The sequence below is a fragment of the Salmo salar genome, chromosome 18, assembly GCF_965601325.2.
Source record: "Salmo salar chromosome 18, fSalSal1, whole genome shotgun sequence".
NCBI classification, from domain to species: domain Eukaryota; kingdom Metazoa; phylum Chordata; class Actinopteri; order Salmoniformes; family Salmonidae; genus Salmo; species Salmo salar.
The window spans coordinates 8,420,431-8,438,899 of NC_138308.1; the positions used below are offsets into that span (position 1 = coordinate 8,420,431).

Sequence of the window (18,469 nt, forward strand, 5' to 3'; positions counted from 1 at the left end):
TGCAAAATCTTTTCAGTCTCATGAGGGGGAATAGGTTTTGTCTTGGTGTGCCTGTCTTTCGTGTGCTTGGACCATGTTAGTTTGTTGGTGATGTGGACACCAAGGAACGTGAAGCTCTCAACCTGATCCACTGCAGCCCCGTCGATGTTAATGGGGGCATGTACGGTCCTCTTTTTCCTGTAGTCCACAATAATCTCCTTTGTCTTGTTCACGTTGAAGGAGAGGTTGTTGTCCTGGCACCACAGGGCCAGGTCTCTGACCTCCTCCCTATAGGCTGTCTCATTGTTGTCGGTCTAACACTGTTGCATCATCTGCAAACTTAATGATGGTGTTGGAGTTGTGCCTGGCCATGCAGTCATGAGCGAACACGGAGTACATGAGCAGACTGAGCACGCACCCCTGAGGGGCCCCTGTGTTGAGGATCAGCGTAGCGGATGTGTTGTTACCTACCCTTACCACCTGGGAGCGGCCCATCAGGAAGTCCAGGATCCAGTTGCTGAGGGAGGTGTTTAGTCCCAGGGACCTTAGCTTAGTGATGAGCTTTGAGGGCACTATGGTGTTGAACGCTGAGCTGTAGTCAATGAATAGCATTCTCACATAGGTGTTCCTTTTGTCCAGATGAGAAAGGAAGGTGTGGAGTGCAATGGAGATTGCATCATCTGTGGATCTGTTGGGGCGGTATGCAAATTGGAGTGGGACTAGGGTTTCTGGGATGATGGTGTTGATATGAGCCATGACCAACCTTTCAAAGCACTTCATGGCTACAGACGTGAGTGCTATGGGTCGGTAGTCGTTTAGGCAGGGACTATGGTGGTCTGCTTAAAACATGTTGGTATTACAGACTCGGACAGGGAGAAGTTGAAAATATCAGTGAAGACACTTGCCAGTTGGTCAGCGCATGCTCACAGTACACGTCCTGGTAATCCGTCTGGCCCTGCGGTCCTTGTGAATGTTGACCTGTTTAAATGTTTTCCTCATATTGGCTGCGTAGAGCGTGATCACACAGTCTTCCGGAACAGCTGGTGCTCTCATGCATGTTACAGTGTTATTTGCCTCGACGCGAGCATAGAAGTAGTTTAGCTTTCCTGGTAGGCTCGTGTCACTGAGCAGCTCTCGGCTGTGCTTCCCTTTGTATTCTGTAATGTTTTGCAAGCCCTGCCACATCCGACGAGAGTCAGAGCCGGTGTAGTACGATTTGATCTTAGTCCTGTATTTATGCTTTGCCTGTTTGATGGTTCGTCGGAGGGCATAGCGGGATTTCTTATAAGCTTCCGGGTTAGAGTCCAGCTCCTTGAAAGCGGCAGCTCAAGCCTTTAGCTCAGTGCGGATGCTGCCCATAATCCATGGCTTCTGGTTGGGGTATGTACGTACAGTAACTGTTGGGACGACATCAATCATTGCACTTAAATCAAATCAGATTTTATTTGTCACATACACATGGTTAGCAGATGTTAATACGAGTGAAGTGAAATGCTTGTGCTTCTAGTTCCGACAGTGCAGTAATATCTAACAAGTAATATAACAATTTCACAACAACTACCTTATACACACAAGTGAAAAGGGATGAATAAGAATATGTACATATAAATATATGGATGAGCGATGGCCTGCGGCATAGGCAAGATGCAGTAGATGGTATAGAGTACAGTATATACATATGAGATGAGTAATGTAGGGTATCATTATATAAAGTGCCATTGTTTAAAGTGACTAGTGATACAGAGGGGTGCTCCCTCTGCTGTTTCCTGAAGTCCACGATCATCTACTTTGTTTTAATGATGTTGAGTGAGAGGTTATTTTCCTGACACCACACTCTGAGGGCCCTCACCTCCTCCCTGTAGGCCATCTCATCGTTGTTGGTAATCAAGCCTACCACTGTAGTGTCGTCTGCAAACTTGACGATTGATTTGGAGGCGTGCATGGTCACGCAGTCATGGGTCAACAGGGAGTACAGGAGAGGGCTGAGAACGCACACTTGTCGGGCCACAGTGTTGAGGATCAGCAGGGTGGAGATTTTGTTTCCTACCTTCACCACCTGGGGGCGGCTCATCAGAAAGTCCAGGACCCAGGTGCACAGGGCGGGGTCGAGACCCAGGGTCTCGAGCTTAATGACGAGTTTGGAGGGCACTATGGTGTTAAATGCTGAGATGTAGTCAATGAACAGCATTCTTACATAGGTATTCCTCTTGTCCAGATGGGTTAGGGCAGTGTGATTGCGTCGTCTGCGGACCTATTGGGGCGGTAGGCAAATTGGAGTGGGTCTAGAGTATCAGGTAGGGAGTGGGTCTAGAGTATAAGGAGAGGTGATATGATCCTTGACTAGTCTCTCAACGCATTTCATGATGACAGAAGTGAGTGCTATGGGGCGATAGTTGTTTAGCTCAGTTAACTTAGATTTCTTGGGGACAGGAACAATGGTGGCCCTCTTGAAACATGTGGGCACAGCAGACTGGGATAGGGATTGATTGAATATGTCCGTAAACACACCAGCCAGCTGGTCTGCGCATGCTCTGAGGACACGGCTGTGATTATAATCGAAAAGAATTATCTTGGTTGATAATGCGGTCGGCATTTGATTGTAAGGAATTCTAGGTCAGGTGAACAAAAGGACTTGTGTTCCTGTATATTGTTATGATCACACCATGAGTTGAATCATAAGGCATACACCCCCGCCCTTCTTCTTACCAGAGAGATGTTTCTTTCTGTCGGCGCGATGCGTGAAGAAACCGGGTGGCTGTACCGACTCTGATAACATATCCTGAGTGAGCAATGTTTCTGTGAAACAGAGAATGTTACAATCTCTGATGTCTCTCTGGAAGGCAACCCTGGCTCGAATTTCGTCTACCTTGTTGTCAAGAGACCGGACATTGGCGAGTAGTATACTCGGGAGCAGTGAGCCCGTCTACAGAGCCTGACCAGAAGACCGCTCCGTCTGCCCCTTCTGTGGCGCCGTTGTTTTGGGTCGCCTACTGGGATCAGATCCATTGTCCTGGGTGGTGGTCCGAACAGAGGATCCGCTTCGGGAAAGTCGTATTCCTGGTCGTAGGTAAGTTGACGTTGCTCTTATATCCAATAGTTTTTCACGGCTGTATGTAATAATACTTAAGATTTCCTGGGGTAACAATGTAAGAAATAATACATAATACTTATTGATGAAGCCAATGAGTGATGGTGTACTCCTCAATGCCATCGGAGGAATCCCGGAACATACTCCAGTCTGTGCTAGCAAAACAGTCCTGTAGCTTAGCATCTGCTTCCTCTGACCACTTTTTTATTGATCTAGTCACTGATGCTTCCTGCTTTAATTTTAGCTTGTAAGCAGGAATCAGGAGGATAGAATTGTGGTCAGATTTGCCAAATGGAGGGCGAGGGAGAGCTTTGTATGCGTTTCTGTGTGTGGAGTATAGGTGGTCCAGAGTTATTTTTCCTCTGGTTGCACACTTAACATGCTGATAGAAATTTGGTAAAACGGATTTAAGTTTCCCTGCATTAAATTCCCCTGCTACTAGGAGTGGCGCCATTCGGTGAGCGTTTTCTTGTTTGCTTATGGCGGAATACAGGTTATTCAAAGCTGTCTTAGTGCCAGCCTCTGACTGTGGTGGTATGTAAACAGCTAAAAACTCTCCCGGTAGGTAGTGTGGTCTACAGCTTATCATGAGATACTCTACCTCAGGCGAACAATAGCTCGAGACTTTCTTAGATATTGTGCACCAGCTGTTGTTTACAACAATACATAGACCGCCGCCCCTTGTCTTACCAGACACCGCTGTTTAATGCTGCCGGTACATCGTATAACCAGCCAGCTGTATGTTGATAGTGTCGTCGTTCAGCCACAATTCCGTGAAGCATAAGACGTTACAGTTTTTAATGTCCAAATGGTAGTTTAGTCTTCCGCGTAACTCGTCGATTTTATTGTCGAAAGATTGCATGTTTGCTAGCAGAATGGAGGGAAGTGGGGGTATATTCGATCGCCTTCAAATTCTCAGAAGGCAGCCCAACCTTCGCCCCCTCTTTCTCCGCCTCCTCTTCACGCAGATTACGGGGATCGGGGCCTGTTCCCGAGGAAGCAGTGTATCCTTCGCATCGGACTCATCAGAGTTGTGAAAGGAAAAAGAGGTTTCTGCTAGTCCGTGGTGAGTAATCACCGTCCTGATCTCTAAAAGTTATTTTCGGTCATAAGAGATGGACGGTAGCGGCAACATTATGTACAAAATAAGTTAAAAAATAAGTTACAAACAACGCAAATAAATTAACAAAAAAAACTATTGGCTGGGGGCACGTAAAACGTCTGCCATCCTCTCCGGCGCCATTTTACCCATCTGGTGTGCCAAGAATAAAAATAATCTGGGGCTATATTTTGACAGTGAGCTTACATTTCAGGATGTTTCACACCACGCTCATAGGCCATGTCTCTGTACGCCTTGCATGCCATCAATATGCTTTCAGTTCCTCCGGAGGTGACCTGGACAAAGCAGAAACAGCAGCAGCAATCAGTGTTCAAAATATGCTGGTGCATACGTTTTGATTATTCTCTTGAGAAGAACACTTCCCAAACCCTAGATCAGTGAGTCTTGTAGGAGTACTGAAGGCAAACTCACTGTGCCACAAGAGTTGGGCCCACCGTTGAAGAGGGTACATGCCATTCTCACAATCTCTGCCTCCATCTTCCTCACACCAGGAAAGATGTCTGGGTGAAGTGGGTTGCTCCATGCAAAGTCTCCATACACCTAGCAACAAAAGGAAGAATATAAAAAGGGAATCACTAGGCGATAATATTTGTCATATAAACAAGGATAAACAAGGGATATTCAGACTGTAGTATGAGCTTTAAATAAAATAATATATTTCTCAAAATACTACACACAGATGTTAAAAACTTGATTGTTCATTCAAAGAATTCAAGACAAAACAAAGACTGTTGTTTTGTGGACTAGACATACCTTCACCAAAAGTTTGGTAAGTGTCTGATCTCCCCAGTACACTGCGCCTGAAACTCGTCCTTTCTCCCAATCCACGTCATCTGTGAAGAGCAGACAACAGCAATACCTTAGGAAATGACTACCGTATTACGATTTCACAACTTTCCCTACAAATAAAACCAATGCTAAAAACACCCTGTGCAGCAGGCACACTTGTCAAAACATTTGTCACATTTATTTTGCCGCAAGTAGCCAATACAAAAAGGCACGTAGGTAATTTGCTCCTTAATAAGCCATTATATTATGCCATTACAATGTATTATATTATTTCTCCACAAAAACGCAGTCTAGAACATACCAAAGCATCTTACACAGCATTTGGTTTTCTAGGATATAGTCAATACAATATATATAGGGCAGTAAGTCAACAGCCCCATATAGCTACAAAGACAAAATGTAGAAATATACGCTCCAGAAAGTGCTCTGGGACAACTCTCAGCCACGTACTCAGTGTTTGATACTCTCTGATCCTGTCTAGAACTTGAACTTGGGTAAGCCCTTGTTCAGGCAGCTGTTTAGTGTAGCTCATGCCCTCCTTCAGTGTGCAAAGACTGAGAGACATGTCAGCCAGGGCCTTTTTCAGCTGGGTCTGGATCTGTTACAAAGAGACACTGAGTTAGTTACATTACACACATCACTGCTCAAACAACACAAACCATTTTCCAAGGAGCAGTGGCATCGAGGAGAATGTTTAGGCTACAACACTCTGGCGTTCACAACTTATCTAAAAGTGTTCTCGGAAATATTGAAAATATATGAAAGCAATCAAAACTAGCTAGTTGTGAAAGTATAGGTGATAGCCCAGATCTTCCTGGCATGCTATCAAAATATGTTTGTCGCTAGACAGCACTCAACTTATTTTGCATAACTTATATTATGTAAAGTTAGATGTAACCATCGGATTAAAGTGTAGCCTATTCACACTCTTCAGTTAAATCCAAATATGGTTTTAGTCATTCTGTAATGACCAACAGTAACCCAACATTATCACAAGTCCATGATTATCACAAGTCAATGAAACTGTGTCAAAGGTTTCACCCCCCCCCCCCCCCCCCCACCCCCCCACCCCCCCGCATGCCGACACTCAAGTCATCAGTGAGTGACTCATACCACGCCAGACAAGGAAGAGTCAGAGCACATTTGTGGAATACAGGAACAATAACCGCTTGAAACTTACTGTCGCGCCAACAAAGGGTATTTTTCTGATGAGTCGAAAGCACTGCTTCTTGAGTCGGGATGTCAGGGCTATTAAGCGACAAAGAAAGAGGCGATTGTGTTGAAATAATGGTAGATGAGCAGCACAGTACAAAACCACAAGCTGAATTCAATGGGGAAGTTTTATATTAATAATACAGCTGCTTGGAAAGGGCAGACAATTCAAAAAAGAGCAACAGCTGGCATACTGGAACACAGTTTCTTGCCAACATTCCTGCCAAATTAGATTTTGTGTACAGTAAGTTACTGCCATCAACAACAAAAAATGAATCGTAATTTCCACTGATTTGGAATAGAAATATCTTTGATCTGTGGTATTCTAGAAGATGCACAAACATCAGTGAGAACACTAACATGTCTGAACATGGTTACGTCACTTGTAATAACTGGAAAACAGCTGGAAAATGTACAAAGAGAGATAAACTGAAGTGTGGAACAAGAACAAAAACAGCAACTGCAAGTTCAAACATATTTCAAATTATTGGCCAGCAACATTGAGTGATTTAACTGATCAGAGATACACCGAAATCGTTTTGTCAGCTGATCATTGCTCACAATTATATCAGGAAAAAGTATTCAAGTCCATACAGGAATTGAGATTAAGGGTTGCCATTTTGCCTGGGGCAAGTGACCTGAGCAGTTGCCCCATTGGGCAGGTAATTTATTTTAACTGACAACAACCAAAATATAAAGATTTACAGTGTTCTGGACTCTCTGGTTCCTCCACTGTGTGTAGGTGAAAATAGCTACTAAACATTTTGGGGCAAGTGATCATAATCTTCGGGCAACCCCAAAATACTCCTGATTTGCCCAATGGGTGCGTGCCTTTCAGACCTTAATGTCAATCCCTGCCATACTTCGGTTCCAACCCTAGGTGCTTTAATGCTGACACCTACCCTGCATCTCAATTCTTTACCGTTCTACCAGTCTGCACATTGGATTGACGTAAGCATGAGCTAGAGAGAGTATTACATCACTCCTTTCCTTTTAAATCCATGAGGGGAAGTGAATAATTGCACACTCATTCAGACGGGTAAAGAATCATGAAGCAGCATGTTTGATTAAACCAAAAAACACTTTCCATAATGTAGAACACCCATTCATCACGTTTTCCATGCATACGATACACACATGCTTTATTCCATAATCGGAAAACATACATTCTTGCTGAAACAAGAAGCCTTTGACCCAGACTGCTCCTAGGGTAGATATGAGAGTAGCTCCAATGATCTGCCATGGTTCCAGCTCCTCGCAGTTGGTGTTCACAAGCCGCCTGCCTTCCTCCAGGTAGAGCAACAGCATCTCCTTGTACACCTCCAAGGCACTCTAGGAACATAGAGAGATGACATTGTTAAATTCCAATTGTAGATCCGTCTGTACTGCTATGCGACGTGTAAGGATTTTTGGGGGGATCCTGGGGACTACATGCACAAACTCAGCAAAAAAAGAAACGTCTTCTCACTGTCAACTGCGTTTATTTTCAGCAAACTTAACATGTGTAAATATTTGTATGACCATAAGATTCAACAGACGTAACCTGAACAAGTTCCACAGACATGTGACTAACAGAAATGGAATAATGTGTAAAAAGTAACAGTCAGTATCTGGTGTGGCCACCAGCTGCATTAAGTACTGCAGTGCATCTTCCCCTCATGGACTGCACCAGATTTGCCAGTTAAAGCATGTGAGATGTTACCCCACTCTTCCACCAAGGCACCTGCAAGTTCCCGGACATTTCTGGGGGGAATGGCCCTAGCCATCACCCTCCGATCCAACAGGTCCCAAACGTGCTAAATGGGATTGAGATCGTGGCTCTTTGCTGGCCATGGCAGAACAGTGACATTCCTGTCTTGCAGGAAATCACACAGAGAACGAGCAGTACGGCTGGTGGCATTGTCATGCTGGAGGGTCATGTCAGGATGAGCCTGCAGGAAGGGTACCACATGAGGGAGGAGGATGTCTTCCCTGTAACGCACAGCATTGAGATTCCCTGCAATGACAACAAGCTCAGTCCAATGATGCTGTGACACACCGCCCCAGACCATGACGGACCCTCCACCTCCAAATCAATCCCGCTCCAGAGTAGAGGCTCATTCCTTCGACAATAAACGCGAATCCGACCATCACCCCTGGTGAGACAAAACCGACACTCGTCAGTGAAGAGCAATTTAACCGCAAAAGTTATTTTTATGTTATATTTAACATTTTGGAACCAAATTAGGTCCACTAATGCCCGACATGATTAACAAAGCTGTTCACTTGTGAGAGATGCGAAGACAGCACAAATGTTGCTTTTATTTAAAAAAAAGGTAAGGATGCCACCCAGTGTTCTCATAATCACCCCCCATCTTTCATAAACACAGAAATTAAGCTGATTTCCAAAATGTTGTCATCCCATCTTGAGACTTACTTATTTGTCCTTTGCTATTTTTATTATACATGAACCCCTGGCCCAGGCAACTATTCAATCGAAAGAAATAACACCAATTTGCCAAAAATCTACTTATCACTTCATCTCATCATACGCGGACGATATATTACTATATCTAGAAAACTTATCTTAAATCGCTCCCAAACACATTGAAGATCATAGATTAATTTTGTAACTTGAGATGAAGCTGAATTTATCGAACCAAATCAACCTTACTGACTCTCAAGACCCCAATGGAGGACTGCATCTCTACTAATGGAATCCCAAACGTTTCCGATTTAAAATATTTGGTAGTAGATATTCAGTTGAAGTCGGAAGTATACATACACTTGGATTGGAATCATGAAAACTCGTTTTTTCAACCACTTCACAAATTTCTTGTTAACCTGTTGGGGCTAGGGGGCAGTATTTGCACGGCCGGATAAAAAACGTACCGATTTAAACTGGTTACTACTCTTGCCCAGAACCGAGAATATGCATATAATTAGTAGATTTGGATAGAAAACACTCTAAAGTTTCTAAAAACTGTTTGAATGGTGTCTGAGTATAACAGAACTCATATGGCAGAACTCATATGGTAGGCCAAAACCTGAGAAGATTCCATACAGGAAGTGCCCTGTCTGACAATTTGTTCTTCTTCTGTGGCATCTCTATCGAAAATACAGCATCTCTGCTGTAACGTGACATTTTCTAAGGCTTCCATTGGCTCTCAGAAGGCGCCAGAAAGTGGAATGACGTCTCTCCTGTCTCTGGGCGAAAAACAGCAGGAGATTTTGTGAGTGGTCAGGCTGAGAACAGTGACACTGGAGATGCGCGTTCATCAGAATTCTCAATTTTTTTCTTTCAGCCTTTGAATGAATACAACGTCGCCCGGTTGGAATATTATCGCCATTTTACGAGAAAAATAGCATAAATTGATTTTAAACAGCGTTTGACATGCTTCGAAGTACGGTAATAGAATATTTTGACATTTTTTGTCACAAAATGCACTCGCGCATCACCCTTCGGATACTGACCTGAACGCACGAACAAAACGGAGGTATTTGAATATAACTATGGATTATTTGGAACCAAAACAACATTTGTTGTTGAAGTAGAAGTCCTGGGAGTGCATTCTGACAAAGAACAGCAAAGGTAATCCAATTTTTTTAATAGTAAATCTGAGTTTGGTGAGGGCCAAACTTGGTGGGTGTCAAATTAGCTAGCCGTGATGGCCGGGCTATGTACTCAGAATATTGCAAAATGTGCTTTTGCCGAAAAGCCATTTTAAAATCTGACACCGCGATTGCATAAAGGAGTTCTGTATCTATAATTCTTAAAATAATTGTTATGTATTTTGTGAACGTTAATCGTGAGTAATTTAGTAAATTCACCGGAAGTTTGCGGTGGGTATGCTAGTTCTGAACATCACATGCTAATGTAAAAAGCTGTTTTTTGATATAAATATGAACTTGATTGAACAAAACATGCATGTATTGTATAACATAATGTCCTAGGAGTGTCATCTGATGAAGATCATCAAAGGTTAGTGCTGCATTTAGCTGTGGTTTTGGTTTTTGTGACATATATGCTTGCTTTGAAAATGGCTGTGTGATTATTTTTGGCAGGGTACTCTCCTGACATAATCTAATGTTTTGCTTTCGCTGTAAAGCCTTTTTGAAATCGGACAATGTGGTTAGATTAACGAGAGTCTTGTATTTAAAATGGTGTAAAATAGTCATATGTTTGAGAAATTGAAGTTATAGCATTTTTGAGGTATTTGTATTTCGCGCCACGCGATTCCACTGGCTGTTGACTGGGTGGGACACAAACGTCCCACCTTGCCCAGGGAGGTTAACAAACTATAGTTTTGGCAAGTCGGTTAGGACATCTACTTTGTGCATGACACAAGTCCTTTTTCCAACAATTGTTTACAGATTATTTCACCTATAATTCACTGTAACACAATTCCAGTGGGTCAGTTGACTCTGCCTTTAACCTCTATGGGCTAGGCGGGACGAATTCGTCCTACCTACGTAACAGCCAGTCTAATCCAGTGGCGCGATTTTTGAATCGTTTGAAATACTATTACTTCAATTTCTCAAACATATGACTATTTTACAGCTATTTAAAGACAAGACTCTCGTTTATCTAACCACACTGTCCGATTTCAAAAAGGCTTTACAACGAAAGCAAAACATTAGATTATGTCAGGAGAGTGCCAAGCCAGAAATAATCAGACACCCATTTTTCAAGCTAGCATACAATGTCACATAAACCCAAAGCCACAGCTAAATGCAGCACTAACCTTTTATGATCTTCATCAGATGACACACCTAGGACATTATGTTATACAATACATGCATGTCTGTTCAATCAAGTTCATATTTATATCAAAAAACAGCTTTTTACATTAGCATGTGACGTTCAGAACTAGCATACCCCCCGCAAACTTCCGGTGAATTTACTAACAATTTTACTAAATTACTCACGATAAACGTTCACAAAAAGCATAACAATTATTTTAAGAATTATAGATACATTACTCCTCTATGCACTCGATATGTCCAATTTTAAAATAGCTTTTCGGATGAAGCACATTTTGCAATATTCTAAGTACATAGCCCAACCATCAAGGGCTAGCTATTTAGACACCCAGCACGTTTAGCCTTCACCAATATCAGATTTACTATTATAAAAGTTTGATTAGCTTTTGTTGTCTTCGTCAGAATGCACTCCCAGGACTTCTACTTCAATAACAAATGTAGGTTTGGTCCCAAATAATCCATCTTTATATCCAAATAGCGTCGTTTTGTTCGTGCGTTCTAGACACTATCAGAATGGTAATCCACGGTCGTGCGCATGGCGCAGAACGTGACAAAACATTTCTAAATATTCCATTACCGTACTTCGAAGCATGTCAACCGCTGTTTAAAATCCATTTTTATGCAATTTATCTCGTAGAAAAGCGATAATATTCCGACCGGGAATCTGCAATAAGCTAAACAGCCTAATGAATATACTCCACGGGGGCTAATCGCGCACGCGCCTCATTCAATGGTCCTCTGATCGGCCACTTGGATAAAGTGATAATCTGTTTCAGCCTGAGGCTGCCTCGTCATCCTTCAGGATTTTCCCGGCTTCTGAGAGCCTATTGGAGCCCTGGGAATTGTCACGTTACAGCTAAGATCCTTACTCTTCAATAAACAGATGCAAGATGCACGACTCCTTGTCAGACAGGCCACTTCCTGCATGAAACCTTGTCAGGTTTTTGCCTGCCGTAGGAGTTCTGTTATACTCACAGACACCATTCAAACAGTTTTAGAAACTTTAGGGTGTTTTCTATCCAAACCTGAACAACAATATGCATATTCTAGCTTCTGAGTTGGTGTAGGAGGCAGTTAAAAATGGGCACATATTTTTTCCAAAATTCTCAATACTGCCCCCTAGCCCAAACAGGTTAAACAGCTTGGAAAATTCCAGAAAATGTCATAGCTTTAGAAGCTTCTGATAGGAAAATTGACATCATTTGAGTCAATTGGAGGTGTACCTCTGGATGTATTTCCTAGCCTACCTTTAAACTCAGTGCCTCTTTGCTTGACATCATGGAAAAACCAAAAGAAATCAGCCAAGAAAAACTAAACTGTAGACCTCCACAAGTCTGGTTCATACTTGGGAGCACGGTACCATGTTCATCTGTACAAACAATAGTATACAAGTATAAACACCATGGGACCATGCAGCCGTCATACCGCTCAGGAAGGAGATGTGTTCGGTCTCCTAGAGATGAATGTACTGTGGTGCGAAAAGTGCAAATCAATCCCAGAACAACAGCAAAGGACCTTGTGAAGATGCTGGAGGAAACTGGTACAAAAGTATCTATATCCACAGTAAAACAAGTCCTATATCGACATAACCTGAAAGGCCGCTCAGCAAGGAAGAAGCCACTGCTCCAAAACCGCCATAAAAAAGCCAGACTACGGTTTGCAACAGCGCATGTGGACAAAGATCATACTTTTTGGAGAAATGTACTCTGGTCTGATGAAACAAAAATAGAACTGTTTGGCCATTGACCATCGTTATGTTTGGAGGAAAAAGGGGGAGGCTTGCAAGCCAAAGAAGACCATCCCAACCGTGAAGCACGGGGGTGGCAGCATCATGTTGTGGGGGTGCTTTGCTGCAGGAGGGACTGGTGCACTTCACAAAATAGATGGCATCATGAGGCAGGAAAATTATGTGGATATCTTGAAGCAACATCTCAAGTCATCAGTCAGGAAGTTCAAGCTTTGTCGGTAATGGGTCTTCCAAATGGACAATGGCCCCAAGCATACTTCCAAAGTTGTGGCAAAATGGCAACAAAGTCAAGGTATTGGAGTGGCCATCACAAAGCCCTAACCTCAATCCTATAGAATATTTGTGGGCAGAACTGAAAAAGCGTGTGCGAGCAAGGAGGCCTACAAACCTGACTCCGTTACACCAGCTCTGTCCGAAGGAATTCACCCAACTTATTGTGGGAAGCTTGTGGAAGGCTACCCGAAACGTTTGACCCAAGTTAAACAATTTAAAGGCAATGCTACCAAATACTAATTGAGTGTATGTAAACTTCTGACCCACTGGGACTGTGATGAAAGAAATAAAAGCTGAAATAAATCATTCTCTCTACTATTATTCTGACATTTCACATTCTTAAAATAAAAGTGGTGATCCTAACTGGCCTAAGACAGAGAATTTTTATTAGGATTAAATGTCATGAATTGTGAAAACTGAATTTAAATGTATTTGGCTAAGGTGTACGTAAACTTCCGACTTCAAGTGTATATTGTACCTGTAACCCCCCCATCAAATAAAGGACAAAAATAAATATACTGAACAAAAATATAAATGTTTCACGAGCTGAAATAAATAAATAATATAAAGAATCCCAGAAATGTTCCATATGCACAACAGCTTATTTCTCTCAAATTTTGTGCACAAATAATTTGTTTGGGGTGGCAGGTAGCCTAGTGGTTAGCGCGTTGGGCCAGTAACCGAAAGGTTGCTAGATCGAATCCCTGAGCTGACAAGGTAAAAATCTGTTGTTCTGCACCTGAACAACGCACTGTTCCTAGGCCGTCATTGTAATTAAGAATGTGTTCTTAACTGGCTTGCCAAGTTAAATAAAGGCTCAATAAAATTAAAATAAATAAATTACATCCCTGTTAGTGAGCGTTTCTCCTTTGCCAAGATAATCCATCCACCTGACAGGTGTGGCATATCAAGAAGCTGATTAAAAAGCATGATCATTACACAGGTGCACTTTGTGCTGGGAACAATAAAAGGCCACTCTAAAATGTGCAGTTTTGTCACACAACACAATGCCCCAGATGTCTCAAGTTGAGGGAGCGTGCAATTGGCATGTTGACTGCAGGAAGGTCCAGATAATTAAAATGTTCATTTCTCTACCATAAGGTGCCTCCAATGTCATTTGGAGGTCAGGGCTCTGTGCAGGCCATCCAGCTTCATCACCTGCGGGATCATCTGAGGAGGGTGGGGGGTGCTGAGGAGTATTTCTGTCTGTAATAAAGCCCTTTTGTGGGGAAAAACTCCCCAGTGGGTGGGCCTGGCTGCCAAGTGTTGGGCCTATGCCCTCCAAGGCCCACCAATGGCTGCACCCCTGCCCAGTCATATGAAATCCTTAGATTAGGGCCTAATTCATGTATTTCAATTGACTGATTTCCTAACATGAACTCAGTAAAATCTTTGAAATTGTTGCATTAACATTTTTGTTCAGTACACAATTTGGTCACAAAAACAAGTCATTTTTACGTACACTATGTCAGCACAGCCTTTTATCCGCAACAAGTACATTTGATGGAAACATCTCTGTTGTGAAAATTTGCATAGTGTTTTAATATGGAGTTTAAAATATTCACATAAAAATCTGTTGCCAGTTGGATGGAAACCTAGCTACAGACACTGACTGTCACCACATATCACCATCCTTGAATCATGTCCCCAATAGCAGATTTACATCCCGTACACAAAATCGAAATGACAAACCCTTAAAAACACACAAGTCACAATGCAATTCCCTCATAATCAATTGACATCACACTTTCCATCATATACAGTTCAACACACCATCAGTCAACTTTAATCTTTGCGAAAGCAGAAATACAATACCCAACAAGTACTAATAAGTCTACTAATGACAAGTACTTACACCGGAAGACTCGCGCTGTGGTTCAATTTCTTTCGCTCTGTAGAAATGCAGTAGCGGAAATTACATTCGAGAGAGAAAGTGGCTAGGGTAATCTGCTACTTCAAAATGCAGCTAGTCTTTAGACTGACAGGTAGCCCTGGTCGCAGTTGTAAATGAGAACTTGTTCTGAACTAGCCTACCTGGTTAAATAAATGTTAAAAATTCCACAACCGGGACCAGGTGAGTTGGAGGAATAGGAGTCAGCTGACTACACTCTGCCCCTGTCATCCATTAGACATGCCATTTGTAGCCAATGGAGGAGAGAAACATCAGACACTTTTCCTCCCCTAACAAATTCATTTGGTTGTGTTAATTTGAGTGCAGAGGAAGTGCAATAACATGCTACTGCACATTGTGCAGGTGTTCATTATCAATCAACTCAAAAACAAATTATTATCTGATAGACGTATCACTAACGTATTCCAAATACATTAAGTAAGGAATACACTATTTTAGGTGTGGAATATAGAAAAACTGCTCATACCTTATCCGCATTTGACAAATTGAGCCTATTTCCAAACCAGCGGTTACAGTAAATAATTCATTAATTTCACGAGTGCAGTAAAATGTGTTTATCTATTATCTGTAGATCACTACTTTTTACAACACTATGCGTTTCTGCTTGATAACAATAAAGATAGTATCCATGAAGGTTCCCTGTAATCAGATAGGGAAAAGCTTAAGGTCCACAAGAGAGTAACTTGAATAACCACTATTCCTAACCACTGAATCTAACATCGCATAATGCTTTGGGGGAAAATGTAATAGGTCCTGGTGATGCAGTACGCAAACACTTTTAGTTACTTCATTAGAAATGTAGGCTTTAATTGACGACTGACGACTTGCTTAAATGGAATCACGTCAATCCAGGTCTAGTAAAAGTCACAGCAACAAAACCAAAGAAACAGTATGACATAAAAAAAAAAATGGTTTACGTAATAAAGAGTACTGACAGTAGTTGTACAGACAGGGGCCTAGCCTATAGTAATGACAAACCCAAATTCTACAATGAATGAACCTGAATGAACGCTTTGCCTTTCAATCACAGGAATACACCCCCTGACGACAGTTGTTAGGTTTAATCTCCGACAGGTTTGCCAAGGTTAGCGAAACAGCGCAGAGTTGGGAGCGACACACTATGTGACCGCAGCGGCCGCGAGGCGCCGCCGGGATGGCCCCCCCCTGGGCGACGGTCGGCGAGCATGCGGCCCAGCTGGCACCAGTGCCCGTTAATGCCCGGGGTTAAATGGTGTTATCTTGCGTCAGGGCAAAAGGAAAGTCCTGGTGCAACAGATATAAACCCTTTGCCACGTACGTACTCTTTGTTATCCGACACGTTTCTTTCTGACATTTTTCAAACAACATACTTTGCCCGTCACAAAACATGTTTCGTGGCCGTCTTTGCATTAGGACAAATTATGCAGTGCTGAAGCCCGATCTTCACGCTTATTTTGTTCTCCCTATTGTTGTGTAAACGCCCATGCATCCGTTTTCCCAGGCCAACAGTATTCTGTAAGGAGACCTTTGTTGTCTCCAAGGGGAGGTCGTATTTCTCATGGAAATGTACTGGGTGTGAGGAGGCTCCTGCTATGAGACACATCAAGGAGAAAACAGTGTGATAATATACATTAGTATCAACACTGGCTTGGCAAACACATTTTATCAATTCTTAGAGTTCTAAGGTCTGTATTTTATGGAAAATAAAATTCTAACGCTTCAAATAATCAAGTCAAGTACCACGATCTAAGCGTCAACTGTCAACACTGAGTTCATTTGTGGTCTAGCGGTTAGAGCCGCTGCCTTTATATCGCACATAGCCCTACCGTGGGTTCGATTCCGGCACACGCCCTTCTGGCATAAATAACTCAAATCGGGGGATTGACATAATTTAGTTACACATTTAAAATATATATTTCACCCAGATCTGTATAGGAAATTACTATACCAGACACTTAATTTTAAAGACAGTTGTATTAAATGCATAAAATAAATAAGAAACAAATGAAATAATAACAGTAGGCTACACCAACATTAGTTTCCGTTCATACAAAAGAGTAGGGTAAACTTCCACAGTAGATTTGCCGTGGTATATGAGGAAAGGCACAACAAAACCTTTCCCCCCTCAGGAGACTGAAAAGATCTCAGGAGACTGAAAAGATTTGGCATTGGTCCTCAGATTTAAAAAAAAAAGCCATACAGCTGCACCATCGAGAACATCCTGACCGGTTGCATCACCGCCTGGTATGGCAACTGCTCGGCATCTGACCTTAAGGCGCTACAGAGGGTAGTGTGTACGGCCCAGTTCATCACTGGGGCCAAGCTTCCTGCCATCCAGGACCTATATAATAGGCAGTGTCAGAGGAAAGCCCATAAAATTGTCAGAGACTCCAGTCACCGGAGTCATAGACTGTTTTCTATGCTACCGCACGGCAAGCGGTACCGGAGTGCCAAGTCTTGGAACAAAAGGCTCCTTAACAGCTTCTACTTCCAAGCCATGAGACTGCTGAACAATTAATCAAATGGCCACCGGACTATTTACATTACTCCCCCTCCCTCCATTTATTTTGTACACTACTGCTACTCGCGGTTTATTATGTATGCATAGTCACTTTACCCCTACCTACATGTACAAATTACCTCAACTAACCTGTACCCCAGCACACTGACTCGGTACGGGTACCCCCTGTATATAGCCTCAGTATTGTTATTGTGTTACTTTTTATAATTTTTTTACTTTAGTCATTTGGTAAATATAAATAACTCTTCTTGAACTGCACTGTTGATTAAGGGCTTGTAAGTAATCATTTCACGGTAAGGTCTACACTTGTTGTATTTGGCGCATGTGACAAATAAAGTATGATTTGATTTTAAATACTTTATTTCAATTGTACAGAATACTTGTCAAATAGATAAATCGCCCTTAGTCTCTTAAAAAAGGTCCAAGTTGTTCCAATGATAATACCAACCAGAAGGCGCACATACACTACATGACCAAAAGTATGTGGACACCTGGTCGTCGAAAATCTCATTCCAAAATAATGGGCATTAATATAGAGTTGGTCCCCACTTTGCTCCTATAACAGCCTCCACTTGTATGGGAAGGCTTTCCACTAGATGTTGGAACATCTGCGGGAACTTGCTTCCATTCAGTCACAAGAGCATTAGTGAGGTCGGACACTGATGTTGGGCGATTAGGTCTGGTTCGCAGTCGGCATTCCAATTAATTCCAAAGGTCTTCGATGGGGTTGAGGTCAGGGCTCTGTGCAGGCCAGTCAAGTTCTTCCACAATGATCTCAACAAACTATTTCTGTATGGACCTCGCTTTGTACCCCGGGGCATTGTGATGCTGAAACAGGAAAGGACCTTCCCCAAACTGTTGCCACAAAGTTGGAAGCAAAGAATCATCTAGAGTGTCATTGTATACTGTAGTGTTACGATATCCCTTCACTGGAACTAAGAGGCCTAGCCCGAACCATGAAAAGCAGCCCCAGACCATTATTCCTCCTACACCAAACTTTACAGTTGGCAGTATGCATTGGGGCAGGTAGAGTTCTCCAGGCGTCCGCCAAACCCATATTCATCCGTCGGACTGCCAGATGGTGAAGAGTGATTCATCACTCCAGA

The 18,469-nt window shown here is 42.6% G+C and overlaps 1 protein-coding gene across 2 annotated transcripts in view; it reads right to left on the reverse strand.

Annotated features, from left to right (window-relative positions):
• Window positions 1-18,469, reverse strand: part of sgpl1 (sphingosine-1-phosphate lyase 1) — a 39,497-nt gene that overhangs the window by 14,248 nt on the left and 6,780 nt on the right. The window contains exons 1-7 of one of the 2 annotated variants that reach the window (XM_045700701.2): window positions 14,807-15,056; window positions 7,355-7,520; window positions 6,157-6,224; window positions 5,427-5,574; window positions 4,941-5,020; window positions 4,599-4,727; window positions 4,374-4,462 (exon numbers count right to left, since the gene is read on the reverse strand). In XM_045700701.2, the coding sequence (XP_045556657.1) occupies window positions 4,374-4,462; window positions 4,599-4,727; window positions 4,941-5,020; window positions 5,427-5,574; window positions 6,157-6,224; window positions 7,355-7,496 (656 nt within the window). In that variant the 5' untranslated portion in view covers window positions 7,497-7,520; window positions 14,807-15,056. Of the gene's footprint in view, window positions 1-4,373; window positions 4,463-4,598; window positions 4,728-4,940; window positions 5,021-5,426; window positions 5,575-6,156; window positions 6,225-7,354; window positions 7,521-14,806; window positions 15,057-18,469 lie in introns of those variants that run through there. The other variant, XM_014154260.3, reaches the window with a different exon arrangement.